Below are 19727 nucleotides of genomic sequence, written 5' to 3'. Positions count from 1 at the left end.
TTATGAGTAGCATAGTAGAAAAGAGGATTAGATTGTTTGTTATTAGTTAATTTTAATTAGTTTCCATCATTAAATTACTAATGATTGTTAATCTATTCAGATAAAAATTACAATCAATTTGATTTTTTCTGTCTCAATTACTGTTGTTAACTCTTCGGGAATAGGATAAGTTACCAAACTTTTTTTATAGTTGATTGCAACAACGTAACAATTAAATAATAGATAAAGATGATTAGTTGATTAATACACCGTGAGAATTAATCAATAGATTTAATCAGATTCTACAATTAACTTTAAACTGTTACATGTGATAAACAATCAAAAAAACAACATAAAAGTTAATTGAAAAACAAGAAAAGTTTTTGATTGGTTTTGCAGATCAGTTGATCAAATTGATTAGTTTGATTGTTATGATAATTCAACATCGATGATTATGCAAATTGTGTCAAATTAACTGGTGATGATCAAGAGAGAGAGAGAGAGAGAGAGAGTTAATTGTTTCTCTATGGTGGTTAACACACATTCATAATCATCATCATCAAGTTAATCAACAATTACGATTCTTAATTAATATTTAACTTTTTTTAAGGGAAAAAAATGTTTACACTTAGTGTCCTCATCATTTAGCTAATGATAACTGGCACTAATCAATTACAATTAACAGCTAATCAATATTCAACAATCATAAACAGTCAAAGCGAATCAGGATTGTAAATTAAAAATTAGAAAATTAAACCAAATTAACTAATCATCAATAATAATGAAGCTTAAAAACTTGAAAAAAAAATTGGGACACAAATCAATGACCTTTATCAATATTTAATTAGCAATAGTTGTAAATCACAAAGTTAAATTATCATCCAATGGATACGAGGGTCAAACATTCAAAAAGTAAATTGTAACAATTAACAATTGATTGTTAATACAAGAAAAACAAATAACACTATTAATAAACAAAATAATGATTCCGGAAGGTATTAATATGATAACACCAAAATCAAATTAAATTAAATCTAATCTAATTGTGATTGGATCGTTGTTTCAATCATGATTAACCTAATGTATATTAATAATAACAATAATAACTATGATATTTATTACCAATATCTAAATTTAATTGTATTAATTTTTTGTTTGCAACAAACAAACAACAGCAACAATTAAGTTGACATGATAATTTAAATTACAAATCACAATTAGAGGCACTTGATAACTAAATTATTAGTTCAACGATTGGAAAAAGGATTCAGTTAATTAAGAGATAATATTCTTGGTGATTAAGTTTGATTGTTATCAAGTGAAGATTAAACATAATGATACAAGTACGATGATAATAACGATGATAAGAATATTATTTTATCGTTGGAAAGAAAAAAGAAAATTTTTTTCTCTCTCTCTCTCTTATCGTTCCAACGAAAGGTAAAGAAACAAAAAAGTAAGTACATTATCAGTAACGAAGTGATATTTTAATACACTTACGATTGTTAATTAAGTGACCACTTTAATGACAACAACAAGCGTTTAATTAGCAGGAATGACCAGTTGATAACAACTACTACTGGTCATCTTTGTTATCATGAAAAAGGTTCAACTGACCAACATGAGATTATTTCTTAATGATAACTTTTCATTTCTAACAATAGTTTAAAAGTAACTGATGATAATGATAATGATTAAAGGAAAGTGGTAGTTTTTTTTGAAGGTGCTAAAGATGAGGATGAGGATGATAAAAGTGAGAGAGAGAGAGTCTGAGTGTGAGTCATCAAATTGTAATTATATAAATATAATTGTTTAATTGGTACTTTTGAGACACATAAGATTTAAGACCCTTAGGGTATATTTGAAAATGATCATTTTTTATAATTCTTTTTATATATAAATACACCCATTGATTGGGTGTAATGTTATGATTTGAATGGAAACTTTTTTTTATCTTCGACAAAACGAATTTAAAAAAAATTCGAATTAAGGAAAACAGAACATTCTCTTCCTCTTATCCTCCCCCTCCACCTACCCAACACTCGCTCACTCACTCGCCATCCTCTTGTTTTAATCTGCAATTAGTAGGATAATTAAGACGAATCCCAATAAAATATATTGGATTGAGATTAGAACGAGCAGTTTTCTATTAATAATGTTGATTAAGTTTCGTTAATCGTTAGCAAAGTGAAACTTTTCCTCATTGATAATTAATTCACAATCAGTTTCACTTTTACAATATTCTGATAATAATCAACTAATTGTGATAACATTTAAGTGTGTGAGTGTCTTTGATTAGTTTTTTAGTGCTGATTGTTAACGATTAACGGTAATAAACTTTTTCGTACGTTCGTTTTGTGCAACCAACGAATTGATTTAGCTACTAAATCAATTCGTTGGATTGAAGAGATTTGGTTTATTTTGAATTTCGTTGCAACGATTGTTGTTTTTTTTTTTGGAAAAAATCGTTTAATTTTTTATTTTTGCTTCTAATCCTTTGAGATTAATTTTGATTTTTGTTTTAGATTAACCGTTAATCCAGTTAATTCATTTGCATATCCAAGGATCTATAGTTATCTTATATTCAGTTTATTTGATTGACTATTAAGGTGAGTTTGTCCTTCCGATTAAATTGAACATGAAGATTATTGCCTAATAAAACTAAATTAATACCAAGGACAATTAAGCTAATTGTTGGCTATCAAGTTTATTGTTGAGATCATTTTTCTAATATTAACAAATTGTTTACGATTAACAATTCAATGTTTATCTTGATTGTTGGTGTTGTTGATTATTTTTAGTTGTTACCTGTCAATGAAACTGATTAAGATAATCAGTTAATTCAACTGATCAATTTAATTGTTAACTAATATTATTGTATTAAAGGTTTCATGTTGAGTTAATATTATAATATTTGGAGAGGAAAAAAAATCTCAATCAAGGTTAATCAATTGATAAAATTGATTAATTATCGGGAAAAGAGATATAACCAATTAATCTAGTTTTAATTACGAAAACAATTAACTGATCAATCGTTATAACTAAAGAAACAGAGACTTTGATAATAATATTAGCTAATTGTGGTTCTAAATGTTTTGACAATTGAATTAATAATCGAATGCTAATCAACAGTAACAATGAGAATGATTATGATTACGATTATTATTAAATATAAATAGTTAATGGTTAGCTAATTGTTGATGGAGATGAAGAAAAAAAAATTAACGATCCATAAAACCGACGCAACGACCCACAAAACCAATCGTCATGGATTAAGGGTATAAATCATATTCGGGAATAGTTAATTATGATTAAGATGATTAAGTGAATTACCGAAAGGAAAAGGAGAAAATTTTTATAAGGTAACAATTAATAAATCAGTTGATCGGGATGAACATTCAACTAGCTAATTAACTCTAATCAGTATAATGAGTGAGGTTGTAAAAATTGACAGAAAACAATATATTCAGTAAACGATTTGATCGCTACACTAATAGTAGCATCGTCGGTGTTAATTGTGCTTGTAGGTCAAGAGCGACAATTGACTCGAAATAATATTTTAGAACAAAAAACAATAGAGAGAGAGAGAGAGAGAGAGAGAGAGAGAGAGTAACCGGATCGGCACGGAAATTTTTCTACGCGCCAATGAGAATGAAAATTTTTTTTCTTCTCTTTCTCTCCTTTCTTTTTTTCCATCATCATCTTCATTCTGATGATCATCTCTTACACCTCATGATTATCATTGTGTTAGTGGTGGATTTTTTTTACCGTTAACCATTTAGCTGATTGGTAGTAACAAAAAAAAGCGTTATGATTGTGTCCAAAATCTTGGCACCTTTTCAAAAATTGTGATTCTCAGAAATGTTGAAAATCACTCAATGAATGAATTCAATGAATAAAACGATCATAAAAAACTTCATATTCACCATGAAGATTCATTTATATTATCGTTGAATTTTTTTTTCTTCAAAAATTTTCATTCTCACGGGATTTTAGCTCCATTTCTGGAACCTTGAACATTATTGTTATTTATATAATATAATATTCAGTTGATTGTTAATTATTTGATTTTTTTCTTATTGTTTGTTGATTATTTCATCACATTCATCTTTAATTAATCATGAATTTAGGTTAATTAATCTAATCTCTTATATACTTGTATACATATAAATCATTTGGTAGCAATAATATCAAGATGAATGATTTTTTTTTCCAACCTCAAGGAAATGATTGATTTCTGATTCTGATTCTGATTCTGATATTCAAATGATTAAATATAAATGAAGACGATATTTGATTTTACTTTTGAATCGTTGTTAATTTTCTTGCCTTAATTGCTGGCGATCAAATTTTTTCACAATCTAATCTTGTTCCCATTTAAGGCTTAATCCAATTAAAGTTGTTACTAAATTGGATTAAGGTGATAACTGTATTTGTCTAAATGATGACGATGAATACTGGTTATCCGGACATCCTTTCAATATAATCCAATAGTAAACAATTTAGTTCATGTTGACAATTAACAAATTGTTTGGGTTGAAACTGTTTGATTGGACTAATTTTCAACTTGATTTACTGTACCAATATTAATTGTTACAATTAAGAGTATTATCATTATGATTTAAATTGTTTTTCTCATTTCGATAACTTTATAATTAGTTTTATATGTATTATTATAACCCTGTAATCAGTAAATCCGTTGATTGTTGACCTTCAAATGATTGTTGATTGTTATGATTAGTTATTAGTTGATGATAACAATCAAATTGCTCAGTTAATTGTATTTATTTGCTATTATGATTGTTGAAACTTTTTTACTTTTCCCTTCACTTAATCAATACAGATATTGATCAGTTTTGGTTAATCAACTAATCATCTAATCAAAAGTGTACAAAACAATCAAGGTAAAAGTAAATTAACTAATCATTGTTGATAATTTAAACTCTTTCTCTCTTTACAAAATAGCCTTTGGTCAGTAAAAGTTAATCATTGATGGACTTAAATGATTTAGAAAGTTAATCAACTAATAATAAGGGAAATGTTTGTCATTTTGATTCTTCAAATCAGAATCATAATCTAAACCGATTGATTGAATTGCGAAAATTTAATGGACACAATTAATTAGTGTGGAAAATGATTAATATCAACATACGTTAATTGCTTGTGATGATGTTGATGCAATTGAATTAACTGATGGAGCCTTTGATACTTTAAGAAGATCCAATTGGTCACAAGAGATGGACAATGAATGTGATGAGGATGATTTAAGAAAAGGAGTTGAATATGATTTTGATAGAAACATTTTGGTCCATCGAGATGGACTCGAACTTTTATTAGAACTTGAGTTCGAACCATTGACCATTGAGTTAGATGATAAACTACTTGAAGTTTTACTGATCTCGAGTTTGGACATTTCTCCAACTATAGTTACTCTTTACAATAGAAACACAAACTTCGTATCCTTAACAATTAATGTTAATCCAATTGTTGAGCTAATATAATATCAACACACTTAGACACTTGATCAACACAACAAGAAAACAATCAAATCAAATTGCAAGTCAATCTTTCATTGACACATCATGATGACGATGATTACGATTATGGTGATAATTGTGATGAGGATGCAAGAGAGAGTTAATAATGAAACAAAAGTACACAAAATTTAAACAATTATGATAACAATCAAAAGTTAAACATTAAGAAATAAACTGAAACAATTTACTAAACAACAATAAATTGCTATTAACTGTTTGTTATTAATTTCAGGTCAACATTGAGATTCAAATGTTACTTCAAATTGGAACCGAAAAAAATAATAATAATATCACCTCCTCCTCCCACCTTCCACCTCCTTATTTCCCCCCTTATCTTCCTAATCCTCTTACTTGTTGCTCTCTCAAAATATCATCTTCCCCTTCCCTATCTACCTGTGTACACCTTTTCCCCCTTTCTTCATGTTATCATCATCATCTCCTCCCTTTATCATCCTCATCCTTCATCTCCATCTTAATCTTGTTTTCTTACCTCATTCACTTTTCCAGGTAAAAAAAAAATGAATCAACTTTTTTTCCCTTCATAATCAATGAAAGTAATCAATTCATTTAATATTGAAATAGTTTAATAACAATCAACAAATTTTATTGGACAACAATCAACTCATAAACTGATATACAAATTGATTATATGGTTGATTGTTGAAGTTTAAGTGACCATTGGTCAAGTCAACGGTTCCATTTTTTTTTATTGATTGGATTTCTTAATCAAAATATATCATATATTAATATTTGGTATGTTAATTTTGTTAATCTAATCTTAATCCATCTAGGAAATTGAAAATAATCAGTTAATCAACTGATGAGAGAGACTAAAGTTTGCATGGAAACCTAATCTGTGAACATGTACAAAAGTGATTGATTAGTAAATTGTTTGAGGCGAAAATGTCCTAAATTAGTAGCTAGTGACAATTTAATCAATGAATTTTTCTGCAAAAAAAGCAAAAAAGTTTCAAGTTGATTAGCAACAATTTAATCACAATTTAATCACATTCACAAGCGAAAACCTTTTAATCCATATTAGAGCTAAAATATTTAACTCAATCTCTTTTTTTTTCTTTCCCTTTATTGCTAACTGATATTACGACTAACGGTAACTTACGGGTCAAGTAATGTCCGTAGTTGAACGGATATCATCTTTATCTTCATCCTCATCTTCATCATCAGTATTTTATTTTGGCTTTTAAAAACAATTTCTGTCTTCATTATCATCATCATCTTCATCAATGACAAACTTTTTTCTCTTCATCTTCTATTACTGAATTTTTTTTTGTCATCGTCACATTATCGTCACGGTCTCATCATATATCCGGATTGATGGGTAATAAGAAACAAGATGATAATGATGATAAAGATGATTATGAGCCTTTCACTGATCCAAGAAGTCACGGATGACAAGGAAGATGAAAAGCTCATCATCATCATCTTAGATTGTATTAGTTGTAACCTTTACTTTACCCATTTACCTGATAACTTATCACAGTTACAAATACCACAAACAATTGAATGAAAAGGTAAACAAATGAAAAAAAAGATAACAAGATGAAGATGGACAAGAGTTAATGTCCAGTTGAAAGTTAAATTCATATAAATCATCATCATTATCATCATGCTTATCGATATCCCGTTAATCTAAACTTTTCATTTCGATATAATAATAAGTTGGTGATTATTTATAAACAAGGCCAAAAGTACCAAAGCTTCATAATAATAATAATCATCAGCATCATCATCTTCATGATAACAATGATGATTATAATTATTACTTGGTGATGATGAAGATAATTCAAAGTTGATGATTTAAAACTGGACGATATTGAAACTCAGAAGTTTGTGAAAAAAATATTATTTTTTCCCTTTTTCTGGTTATATTTGTTTACTAATAATTTTCCTGATAACTTTATTTCATGATAATAACATGATGATTATCATGAATGTATTGAGATGATATTAATCATGATGATAATATATTAATAACGATAATAATAATAACAGATTTGTTGGTTATCCGGGCTGATTCAATTGAAGGTTTGATTTGATTGTTGCCTACTGGTTGTTGGTTGTTGATTATGATCAAAATAAATAGTTGGCCTTACAAACAATCAGCTATTAAATTAAATATCATCTTATACATGTAGATTGTGATTAAGACCATTCAACTTACTAGTTAAGGTTTAAATATATTGCTGATTGTTTTATATTTATATTTATATATATATATATCTTATTACAAATATACACAACAATTTAACCTGATTAATGATTAACCAATCGGATTAAATGGTAAATATTAAATTTTATCCCAATGATTGTGTCTATTTTTAATATATAAATTAATTCATATATTGGTCAAGATGATTGACCATGATGAACATACAGTTACCTACTTTTGTTTTGTTCAATGGTTTGTCAAATTGTTAATCGTTGTTTAGTTAATTGTGAACATTTGATTGTTGGTTTTTGTATTCATCTTAATTGTAGACAAGGTCTAAGGAAATGGTTTCCTCCAATGACAAGGTTAATTGTTGCTACTGATTATCCTTCGGGATTATATTTATCATTGTTTCTTAAATGGTAACCAAATTAACCGCTACAATTAAGGTGATCATTATTATCATTGTTGTATTATTATCATTATCAAAGTAATTTAACTGATTAAACTTTGTTTTTCTGGTTTTTCTGGCTCAAACCTATTCTTATGATCAAGATTATCGTTATTATCATCATCTAGGAACAAGGAAATCGTAAGTAATTGTAATCTAATTGTTTACAATTACCTCGAGAAATATAATTCACACTGAATCAACAATTAGAAACTTTTTTTTTCATTCAAATCATCAAAATGTAAATATTAATAGTATTCAACCAAACAATGGAAAAGCAAATGTAACATTGAAATCAAGGTTAATCTACTTTCATTAACAATTAAATCAGCCTTTAATTGAGACAATTACCACAAATTTCAAAGGATTTAAATAAATTAATTTAGACAATTTCAGATTAGATTAAATTTTAGAGATTAACTAAATACAATTAAAGGAAATCGCCAACTTACCGGTAAATAAAATAATTGGTCAATCGAATGTAAAACTGGACCTTGGTAGCTTCGACATGCACTTAACAAGTCAAATTGTTCACACTTGGCCTCAAAGTAACTGTTAATTAAATCAAATTAATCAACGAAAAACAAAAACTTTAGAAAACTTTTTTTTCACTTTTAGTCTTGTTCAACTCCGATAGATGGAGTAACTGAATTGAGACATTGAGTTGAATTTATTTTCAAATATTAATGAAAACAAACTGTTCAATTCAAGTTTTAATTGTAATTAGATTTAATTATTTGATCAACTTACCTCCAAATTATTGGAAAAGTTTTAATATATCGATCGTATTCAGTCCAGAATTGATTCGGATACAAATTACCTGTGATATTAGATGAGAAATTGATTGAGAATTAGATTAAAAATCAAGATCGTGAATGAAAAAAAGTTCAATCAACTGATAAACAATTTAATCTTGTTAATTAAAACCTTTTTCTAATGGTCAGGTAATCGTTAATAATTTAATAACGATTAAGTAAAATTGTTAATCAAGTTGAAAAATTGGAAAACTTTTTTTTTCATTATTATTATTATTTCGTTGAACTTTTGATAACAGTAACACAATTGATAAAGTTTTTATAGTTAATCAAACAAATTATTGATTAATTTGATTAAATTAAGTAGCTGAAAACCACTGATTGTGTATTAACTGTGTCATTAATGACATTGAATTAAATTAAATTGCTGTTAATCAAAGTCTTTTGTTGCAGTTGATGAAAAAAGGTTGATCATTTTAAATACTCACAAGCAGAAAAAAAAATTATTTGATTAACATGAAAAACTAAATATATTTTTTTTTCAATCAACAATCAAAACTAATCAATGAATCAATTGTCTAAGTGATTAATAAATTGTTGTAACAAAATAAAGGGTAATAATTGAGGAGGAGGAGGAGGTTAGTTGTTAATTAATTGTAATCAAATTTAAATAGCTTGAAGTTCAAGGTGAATAATTTGATTGTTAAAAGTATAAAAAAAAATGTAATCAATTGTAATTGATCAACTATAACTTTGAACAATTAACTTAATTACAATTGATTGATATCCAATGGGAAATATATTGATTGGAAACTGTGCCAATCAGTTAGTATGTTGATTAACATTCAAATGATAAAGGTGATAATTAAAAATTAGGGCAATTCCCTTGTGATGATCAATCTAATTTGATATTAATCATGTTTGGAAACCAAACAATTAACTGGCCTGATAATTATGTTGATCATCATTAATATCAAATTTGTCTTTTGCTTTCTAATATCATTGACCTAGAAAAGGGAAAAAGTAAAATTTGATTGAATCAATTAACTGTTAATTTAGATTAACTAATTGTGAAACTTTTTCTCTATTATTTAGTAATAATAAATATCAAAGGAAAATGGTGAAAACAGATTAACCTTGAAGACGATGATTAGCCGATCAATAATATGAGGATTATAATTAATGTGATGAATTAAATGTTATGTAATTAACAAGGTTGATTACTTATTAGGTGTATCATCAACTGATTGTCAAGATTATCTTCTTATATTTTATATTATATACCATTTAATTCAGTTGTAGGTCAATAATGATCATCAACAATCAAGAATTAAATGATTAATGATATTGAACTTGTGGAGAAGAAGAAAAAATTATTATTAAAAATAAAAGGAATTAAAAGTGCGAAGATGATCAAGATGATCCTTATCATCCTCATCATCTTCAGCATCCTCATCACTTCCGACCTACAATTCATCAGATTAATAACTTTAATCCTAATCATTTGATTTTAACTTGAATCAAATTTCTCCCTCTCTTTTCAATGGTTTGTTTTGATTGTTATATTTGTTACAATTAACTCATTGATATGATTTATTAAAGTTTAACAAAAAAACACTCACAATTGTTTGGTCTGTCTTATTTTGCTACCATTTAAAAACAACAATTAGGTCAATAAACTGATCAACTTAATTACAATTAAAATTATTATTATTTATTGGAGAAAATGATTTTCACAATAACAAAAACATTGACCCTTAATTTGATTATATTATTTGAAATTTAATTTCTTTTCCTATTATATTTATTATAATATAAATCACATTTCGATCAACTTTACAATCTCTAAATTAAAACAGGTGAAAGTTTCTCATTTTGATTCTAACCTTTGATTAGAATTGATAATGAAAGAAAATTAGATTACAATAACAATTTAGAATTGATAAATTATTCGATTACAATTAATCAGCATCTGCGATCACAATTAAGTTAATTGTTATTTTTGTCGAGAAAATTTTCTCCTCTAGTGTCGCCATCTGATGGATGGACAATTAAACTCACGAACTTTTAGAATTTAAAAAAAAAGTTTTTTCTTTTCATTGTTTTTGTTTTCTCTTCCAATGGTAATTTTCAGGTTGATCAACTTTTCAAATTTAAATTTAATTCTCTAAAAATAATAAAACATAAAATGTGCGATAAAACAATTACCATGAAAATTGAATCAATTAATTTTAATGATCGATAAAGAAGAAGAAAAAAATAAGAAGAAAATAAAAAGTTCAGGTAACTAAACAATCTCAATGTTTATTACCTTGTATTCAAATTAACTGATTCTTGTTCCTGATCAATTCAAATTAGGTTAATAATAATGATGAGAAAAAAAGATCACACTTGATGATCAATCCCTCAGAATAATAATAATAATAATAATAATCATCATCATCATCATCTTAATTTTCACCAGTGTCTTAAGCAGATAATCAGCTGTAATGATAATGATGATGATTCTATAATTGCTAAAGGCTACTTTCAATCGTCCATTCAAATGAATGAAAAAAAATTCTCTCTCACTCTTACAAACAAACTTGATCTTCCTTTTTTTTATCCTCATCAATTGATCATCTTCATCTTCATCAATATCATCCAAGTCTCTCTCTCTCCTAATCTCTTGTTACCTTTTTACTTTAACAATTTAATAGGTTAAACCATTTTCTTGTAAACTAGGCTAACAATCAATGATGATAATGATTATCTAATGATGATTAAACCTCTATCATCACTCAATACATGCAAAAAAATCAGTCAATCATCATCATCATCATTAGTAAATCAATTGTAAATAATAAACAAAAAAAACAAAACAATATCAATATACATCCTTTTTTAACCGGTAAAAACTCAGGTAATAAATAATAATGAGTTTCAAATCAATATCACTAATCATCATCACCTAAATGATAACAATTAACAATTAAGTATATATGAGTGTTTGAATGAAACTTTTTAACCAAGGTCAAGGTTTATACTAATTTAGTAAATCATATAATACTAATAATAACAATCAGGAACTTAAAACGGTAAATGATTCAGCGATTAATGAGCTAATGAATTGAACAATTAACTTTTCTGAAACAGTAGTTGATGTAATTAAATTTGATTTACCGGAAAATTTGCTGATAAATTAAATGAGGAAAATATGAAATCAGCTGATCAGTTGATTGTCAAGTATTTGGAATCAAAAGGGTTGACACTTTGTAAACAATTTAAGATTAAGGTTAATCAATGGTTATTTAATTGCTGTTATTGGCTTTTGATAATTGTAATGGTTAATTGTTTTAATATCATAATTATCAATGTCAAGTTAATGATATTATGATGCTAATCATTTATATTCATATTTATGAATTAAACATGTTTGATTATTAATCTTTGATTATGATTGTTGATTGTTGATGAATGAGATTTTTGCTTCTTCTTCTTTGATTATAATTAAATTTGATGATGATTTATGTTTAAAATGTCACCATTTATATAAATAATATAAATAATATCGAGCTGACATGTTGTGTGATTAATTAAATCTTTGTGAAGAGAAAAAAAAATTATCGTTGATTATGTTTTACTTTAGATTTGATTACAGCACAATTAAGAAATGGTTTCACTGGTTTAAATTTAAAAGAAAAATTAAAAAATGATTAAGTAAATTGTTACTCAAATTGTGTAAAATTTTCAAGGTCAATGAAAATTTAAATTCATCCCAATAATCAACTCAATTTAAAAGTAACAAACAAAAAATCAACTTTCTAATTAACTCTCAGGTTTGTGTTTTGCTTTTCAGGGTTGAAGATGATTATGATTAAGGTGGATTAAGATGATCATCATTTGGATTAGGGTGATTAAGATGACACATGAAATGACGATGGTCTTTTTTTTTGAATTTCTGGCGAAATTAGTCACGCAATTGATTCTGATTCTGATTCTGAAGTTCTAACGGATTAGCGGTAAAAGAAAAAGAAAAGGGAAGATGAGGATGAGGATGGAGATAGAGAAACTTAAGTTTTTTTCTTCTTCTTTCTTTCGAGAAACTTTTCCTTCTTTTTGCTCTAATTATTTGATTTTTTCTACACTCATTCATGTTAACCTGGAAGTTCAGTTAATCAGTTAACTAACTATTACCCTTAATTTGGTTCTAATCAATTTCTGATGATTTCTCATCTTTACAAACTGATTAGAATTGCGAAAAGTTTGTCTCAATCTATTTTTATAACAATCTAATAGTTTGAAGTTTTTTTAATTACAATTTATATATTACATACAACTGTAATCAACTTACCAGGAATCAGCTGTTGATTAGTTAATAATAATGAACTACTCTTGAAGATTGAAGTTAATTGTTGTAAAATTTATGATTCCCAATGGTTGATTAAGTGAACTGATTAGATGGGTAATTAAGTTATAACACTTAACAGATAATAATACAGACACGATTAGATTGTCACAAGTTTTAATAATTTATTGTCACGAAAAACAAACTAACACTTTGTTAATTGTTGCAATTAACTGATTGGATATGATGAGAAACTATTGATATCTAATGATTGGAAGTTATAAAATCCATAAATACTAAGCACAATTAACAAACACAGAGAGAGAGAGAGAGAGAGAGTTAGTTAAGGATGAAGATGAAGATGAAGACGATGATGCAAATGATTGATGAATGACAACAATTAGTATATGTGAGATATTAAATTAACAAGATGGATAAATAATTGAGAGAGTTAAATTGTTCACAAGCAAAAGTAACGGTTGATGAAGTGAAGATGAGGATGAGGATGAAAATGAAGATTATGAAAGTTGAGTAGATAAAAAAATGATGGTGAAAAAGTGTGAGAGTCAAAGGAGAAAGATTGAGAGGTGGAAGATAGAAAGGAGAGAGAGAGAGAGTCTATCAATGAATGAGTGAATGAGTGAGTGAGAGAGAGAGCTGATTCATCATCATCATCATTATCTTCATGTTGATTATCACCATCAACTAAATGATTCAGGTCAAAAAACTGGTTCCAATATAAAGAAATAGTTTCAAAGCCTATTGAATAATAACAAATCTTATATTCATCTTTGGTTGATCATCATTTTCATCCTCATCATTATGGTGATGAGGATGATAATGATGATCAACTCATTGACCGAGATCATCATCACTGTCCTACAAAATCAATTACAAGTTAATCAGTTTGAGGAAAAAAAAACTAACAAAAATTAATGACATTGACTTAATGAAATTTAGTTAATTGATGATGATCGTCATCAAATTAATCATTAATTTTACTAAATTGTAATTACAATTAACTTTGTTTATTGAATTGAATCAATCTCAGGTATTCAATGTATTTAGATAAGTTCATTTGATTAATGTTAAATCATGTTATTGACTGTCAACGTTAATTGTTACGCTAATTGTTGTTGATCAATTTCTGGTTTTACATTTGAATTTCCTTGATTATGTTTCATTTGATTATATTATTATTATTTAACTGGTTATGATTAACTTTCATCACCATCGTAATTACAGTTTACTAATTGTTGGTAGACTGTAAACTATTTCTTAATTGTTGTTAATTCTGTTTTAATATTAGATACTAATTGTGACTCTCTCTCTCTTACTAGGAAGAAGACTGAACAATTTATGATTGTGATTGAAATAATTTAAATTGTAATGATTAACTTTCACTTCTTTTAATGTACAACAATTTGTTGTTGTTGTTGATCACAATCAGCGTTTAACAATAACAATCAATAGTTAATCATAATGGTTAATAAAATGCAATTGTTATGCTTTCAACAATTTCCTTAATCATATTCAGGACTGGAAATAATTCAAATCAGACTGATTATTATTAACAATCAACCATTTTTTTTGTTAAATCACGGAAATTGATGATTTTGATTGTTGTTAAATGTTGTTAAAAATATGAAAAAGGGACAATAACAATTAATTGATTGTCAGGTTGATAATATTTTCTAAGTGAGATAATAAAATGAACCAATTATCGGACAATTAACTCTTACCGTTGATCAATTTATCAGTTTCCCAGCCTTTGAGGATTGATTTTACCTGGAAATTAAAATGAAGAAACAAAAACAAAAAAATTAGTAATAATTTCAGGTAACAATTAGTAAATTGATGATGAAAAATATATATTATCATTTCCTAAGCCAATTAAATTAACTTGATTTGAAAAAAACAATTGAACACTTTTGATCTGGTTGATTTAAAAGGATTGACCAATTGATTATCAAATCTATTTGATGACCTTTCCAAGTGACCTGATTTTGTTTATATTTAGCTCGTTTACTCAATGTAATTTTGTAGTATCTTCATCTTCATCTTCATCTTCATCATCCATTCATTGATGAATGAAAGACTCAAAGATGATGATGATTGTAATAATTTCTGTAACAATCACTGGAAATGTTTGTTAGGCCTTTTTAATGGGTGAGGTCACTTTGACAGGGAAAAGAAATCAACTCATCCTCATCTTCCTTATCATCATTTTTATCTTCACTTCATCTTCCCAATCACCATCAAGAACAATGGACTTGAATATAAGAAGAGGGAGGAGAGAGAGAGAGAGAGAGAGAGAGAGAGAGAGAGAGAGAGAGAGAGAGAGAGAGAGTTAGGAAGATTCAATATTCTTGCCACTGAATTTCTTAAAGATACCTTTATATTAATCGTTTTCCTCATCATCATTTGAATCTTTTGATCATCATCATCATGACATATGATGTGGGAGAGGCAAAGATCAGATTAACATGATCCATTGTTGAAGAAACTGAATCAAAGCAAATGAAAAGTAAAGATTTTTTTCTACCTTGATTTAATTCATCGACTATTAATTAAAACCTTAGAAAATTAATTACTCTAAGAAGACAACAATTAACCAAACCAATATGATAAGATCAAATAGTCTTGATAGTAATCAGGTGACTTAATAAAGTATTTAATCACCAGAATAAAGTGAACTTAAATTGTTATCAAAGAGGCGATAATTATCTTCATTTTATTAAGACCCTTAATTTAGGGTGAGAGGTTTGATTGTAACCATTGATTAAGACTCAATGATAATTGATGAAACTCAGTTAAATTGATTAATTACAAGATTTTACCATCAATATACCCAGAAACTATGGTGACAGTCTATTGGTGTTATTTAAATGTCGTGGGTTATATTGATTAAAGAGAAACAATTAACAGAATTTCAAAGCTAAATAAATGAATTAGTCAAAGACAGTCATGTCAATCATGAGTAACATGATAACAATGTTCAATTTAAACAGTCAACTTTCATTATGAGAAAAATTGACACGATAATCAGCATAATATTGAAAAACAATTAATTATTCCCTGATCCTGAGTAACTCATAACCAGAATTTGTTGTCTTTCCAATTGTTTTTATTTCATCTTCGACCTCTAGTTATCTAGCATCATTTGAGTGATACAATTTCCGTTTAATATTATCGATACTCTTTAGATAATATTTAAAGCCTCATGTAGATTGAACATTTAACCAAATAAATAATCTAGAATATCAATATCACTATTGTTTGATCAATCGCTTAGAAATTAGGATATACTTAAATTTATTTTTCTCATCTTGATCATTGTTCAACACATAAATCTATTGAAATAGTCAACTCAGATCAATAGAGGAAGAGATAATTTTTGTATCTGTGACATTAAGTTAATCAACATGTTGTCAAACCTCAAAAACGCTTTTGTTTCTTCAATTGGAACACTTATCTTCGTATATTTCATGGTGATTATGAGTCTAAGTTCAGATCAATCTAATCAGTGCTATGGTAAGAAGGAAGTTGATCCGATTCTCATCAGACTGTTCAAGATGGATGAATTAAACGTAACTAAAAGAGAGATGAAATTGACATTGGAAATGCAACCTATTGCTGTTCCTGCCGAAAAAGGATTAATGCCAATAGACGTAGCTTCAGCTGAAGCTGGTGATGGTATTTCAATGCTACCTAGTGTACCTGAAGACTATGCAACTTTAAGTGATGATGTAACAACAGTACGAGCAGACATTGAGGCTGCATTCGAGGCTTAAGGTCAGCAAATAATTTTCCATGTTCTGTTCCAATTCAACGATAAATATTTCTATTCTCAACTGAATAAATATTCAATTCAAACCCTGACACCTTAATTACTGAAGAAAAGTGTTATAAAATTATTAATAGTATTAATATAATGTATTTTTCTCATCTTGATCATTGTTGAACACATAAATCTATTGAAATAGTTAACTCAGATCAATAGAGGAAGAGGTCATTTTTGTATCTGTGACATTAAGTTAATCAACATTTTGTCAACCATCAAATTCAATTTTGTTAAATTAAAATATATTTTAACAATTAAATGCCTCTTTCTTGGTCTAGTTTTAATTATATTCCTTAATTATTTAGGGAAAGTTTATCCTTTTAACAATTAATACAGCGATGTACATGTAAAGTAATTGATTGGTAACTTCATCTCTGTTTATTTTTCTCTCATTAATGATGTTTAATCATTCCAATATTAGATTAATTAATATATTTAATGTTCACAATTAAAACTGTCAAGCCCTTTACATGAAATCAATCATTTGCTAGGTAAACAAGTTTCATTTTAATAACTTGACCTGATAAGTTTTACACTTTATCTTGATTTAGTTACTTTAATATGTTGATTAAGTAATTGCTCTCATGAAATATATACCCTGAATTATGATTATTTATCACTTACATGAAATACTTTCATGATAATCATTTTCTTTTATATTCTCTCTCAAATTGTGTAAACTCCCAACAATTAATCAATTAGAATCAAGGGAAAATCGGCAAAATAAAGTTTATAAGAACTTCTTGATTTAGTCTTGGAACTTTTTTCTTTTCGGTCATTACTTAATGACTTAATTGTTACAATCAACACAAAATATACTATCGATTGATTGATTCACATGTTAATTACTCTTGTGGGCTTAATTTTAATCAATAATTGGGGCGAATTAATTGATTAACAAATACGATTGTCATTGAGTTTTTCTTCTTTTGATACGAATAGAAAATCTAATTCAATCTGATTAAATATTCGGTTTTAAATTTATTATGTTGATTAAGCTTTTCTTTCAATTTAATTGTCACCTCAAAGTTGATTTAAAGGTTAATGTATATTCAATAGTTAAATTGTTGTAAATTATGCACTTTAATTGCGTTGGCGTTTTAGTGAATTAAATTTTGTTTTCTCTTGAAACCATTTGAATTAAAAATGATTAGAATCACGCAAATGATTACAACTAAATTAACTTTCATATGTTTGTCCCGATTACCCTGATTTACTTGTCGTTATAATCAATTTGATTAGTAAATTGTTACAATTTAATGAGAGAAACTCTAATTAACTTTCCAACCGCTACAACAATTTAAATTTTTAGATGATGAAAAAAATTATAAGGGTTAAGACTTTGAGTTATTACAAGATTATCTTTGATTACAGTTGATTTAATTAAAACCACTTAATCTGGTTAATTAACTTTTCATTTTTTTTCTTACTTAGATTTTGATATGAAACTTTAAATTGTTACTGATTAACTTGTAATATGATTTATTTTAAGTGTATTTCAATTTTTTTACTCATGATTAGAATTGCAAACTTGATATATCAACAATTAATTTCTCAAACAAATTTGACCTTGACTTTCAATCTAATGTTAATCATCATCTTGATTATGTTAATTATCTTGATCATCATCATCATAGTAATAGTAATAATCGTTATGATTTAATCGTAATCATCGTAAAATTAAAGCTCAACAAACTGTAAATGATTAAACAAGAATTAAGAAATTGGAAGTAATAAGTTTGTTCACTAATCATCATTTCCAATTACTGATTAAACTTTTGGTATGAATTTTCATTAATCAACAATTAGAGTAAAAGATTGATAATCAGTTAATCACAGGAAAACAAGAACAATTTAGAAACCTGATCAACTATTAATCTGTTAATTGTTTACAAATTGTAATAATCAATGCACTTTTTTTTCTGGTTGATTACATTTTGTCATCAATTTTTGATTGTCAGCTTTTAGGGTTTGCTAATCAATTGTAATTCAAATTTGGTGATTTAACTTTAATCATTAGCCTCACCCTTAATCACAATTTAATTTGAAATCAATTTGTTCACAACAAAAGGATCAACAATTTAATCAATTTTTAATCCAGTAGCAAGTATTAATACATCATCAGACATTTGATACTAAAAACAATTGATTGTATTGATTAATTTTACAACAACAATTGAAATACTTTTAATTGTAGGTTAATCACAGACACAATTTAACCTTTACCAGGTCAATGTCAAGCACTAATCATGATTCAAAAATTTATTAAAATTAACTCTTAAACAAGAGCAATTAATTTACAACAATTAACTTGTTTTCTGTCATCAAAGTTTCCTTATTTTGTTTCAAACCCAATTTAACACAATTAAAATTTAAATATCCCAATTAATTTAAATTGATAATCTCATTTTGCTTAACTGGTTAACTTTCATATTCATATTAACAAGGTAAACTTTTTTTAATTGAGTTATCAGTGTTAATTGTAATCAACAATCAATAATATTCTGGATGATTTATAATGGTTAATTATGATAACCCTTTTAATTTGGTAAATTAATACAATCACTCGGGTAATTTTATGTTTAAATCAGCTGATTAAGCTTTCAAGTTAATCAAGTTTTATGGTGAAAGACAATCAAGCTTATTAGTTTGAAAATTTGATTG

At 26.9% G+C, this 19727-nt stretch overlaps 1 protein-coding gene across 2 annotated transcripts in view; it reads right to left on the bottom strand.

The window, feature by feature from the left end:
* The window catches only part of LOC128389872 (uncharacterized protein DDB_G0273453/DDB_G0273565-like), a 67870-nt gene that overhangs the window by 25322 nt on the left and 22821 nt on the right, over window positions 1-19727 (bottom strand). For both annotated transcript variants that reach the window (XM_053349514.1, XM_053349515.1), the window contains 3 exons: window positions 14962-15007; window positions 8888-8957; window positions 8590-8689 (listed from right to left, as the gene is read on the bottom strand). In XM_053349514.1, coding sequence (XP_053205489.1) covers window positions 8590-8689; window positions 8888-8957; window positions 14962-15007 — 216 coding nt within the window. The remainder of the gene's footprint in view (window positions 1-8589; window positions 8690-8887; window positions 8958-14961; window positions 15008-19727) is intronic.

This window comes from Panonychus citri, unplaced genomic scaffold (assembly GCF_014898815.1).
Source record: "Panonychus citri isolate SS breed McGregor unplaced genomic scaffold, ASM1489881v1 Contig00111, whole genome shotgun sequence".
Classification (NCBI taxonomy): Eukaryota; Metazoa; Arthropoda; class Arachnida; order Trombidiformes; family Tetranychidae; genus Panonychus; species Panonychus citri.
Note: the sequence above shows the minus strand (reverse complement) of the source record. Positions and strands in the feature narration are given on the sequence as shown.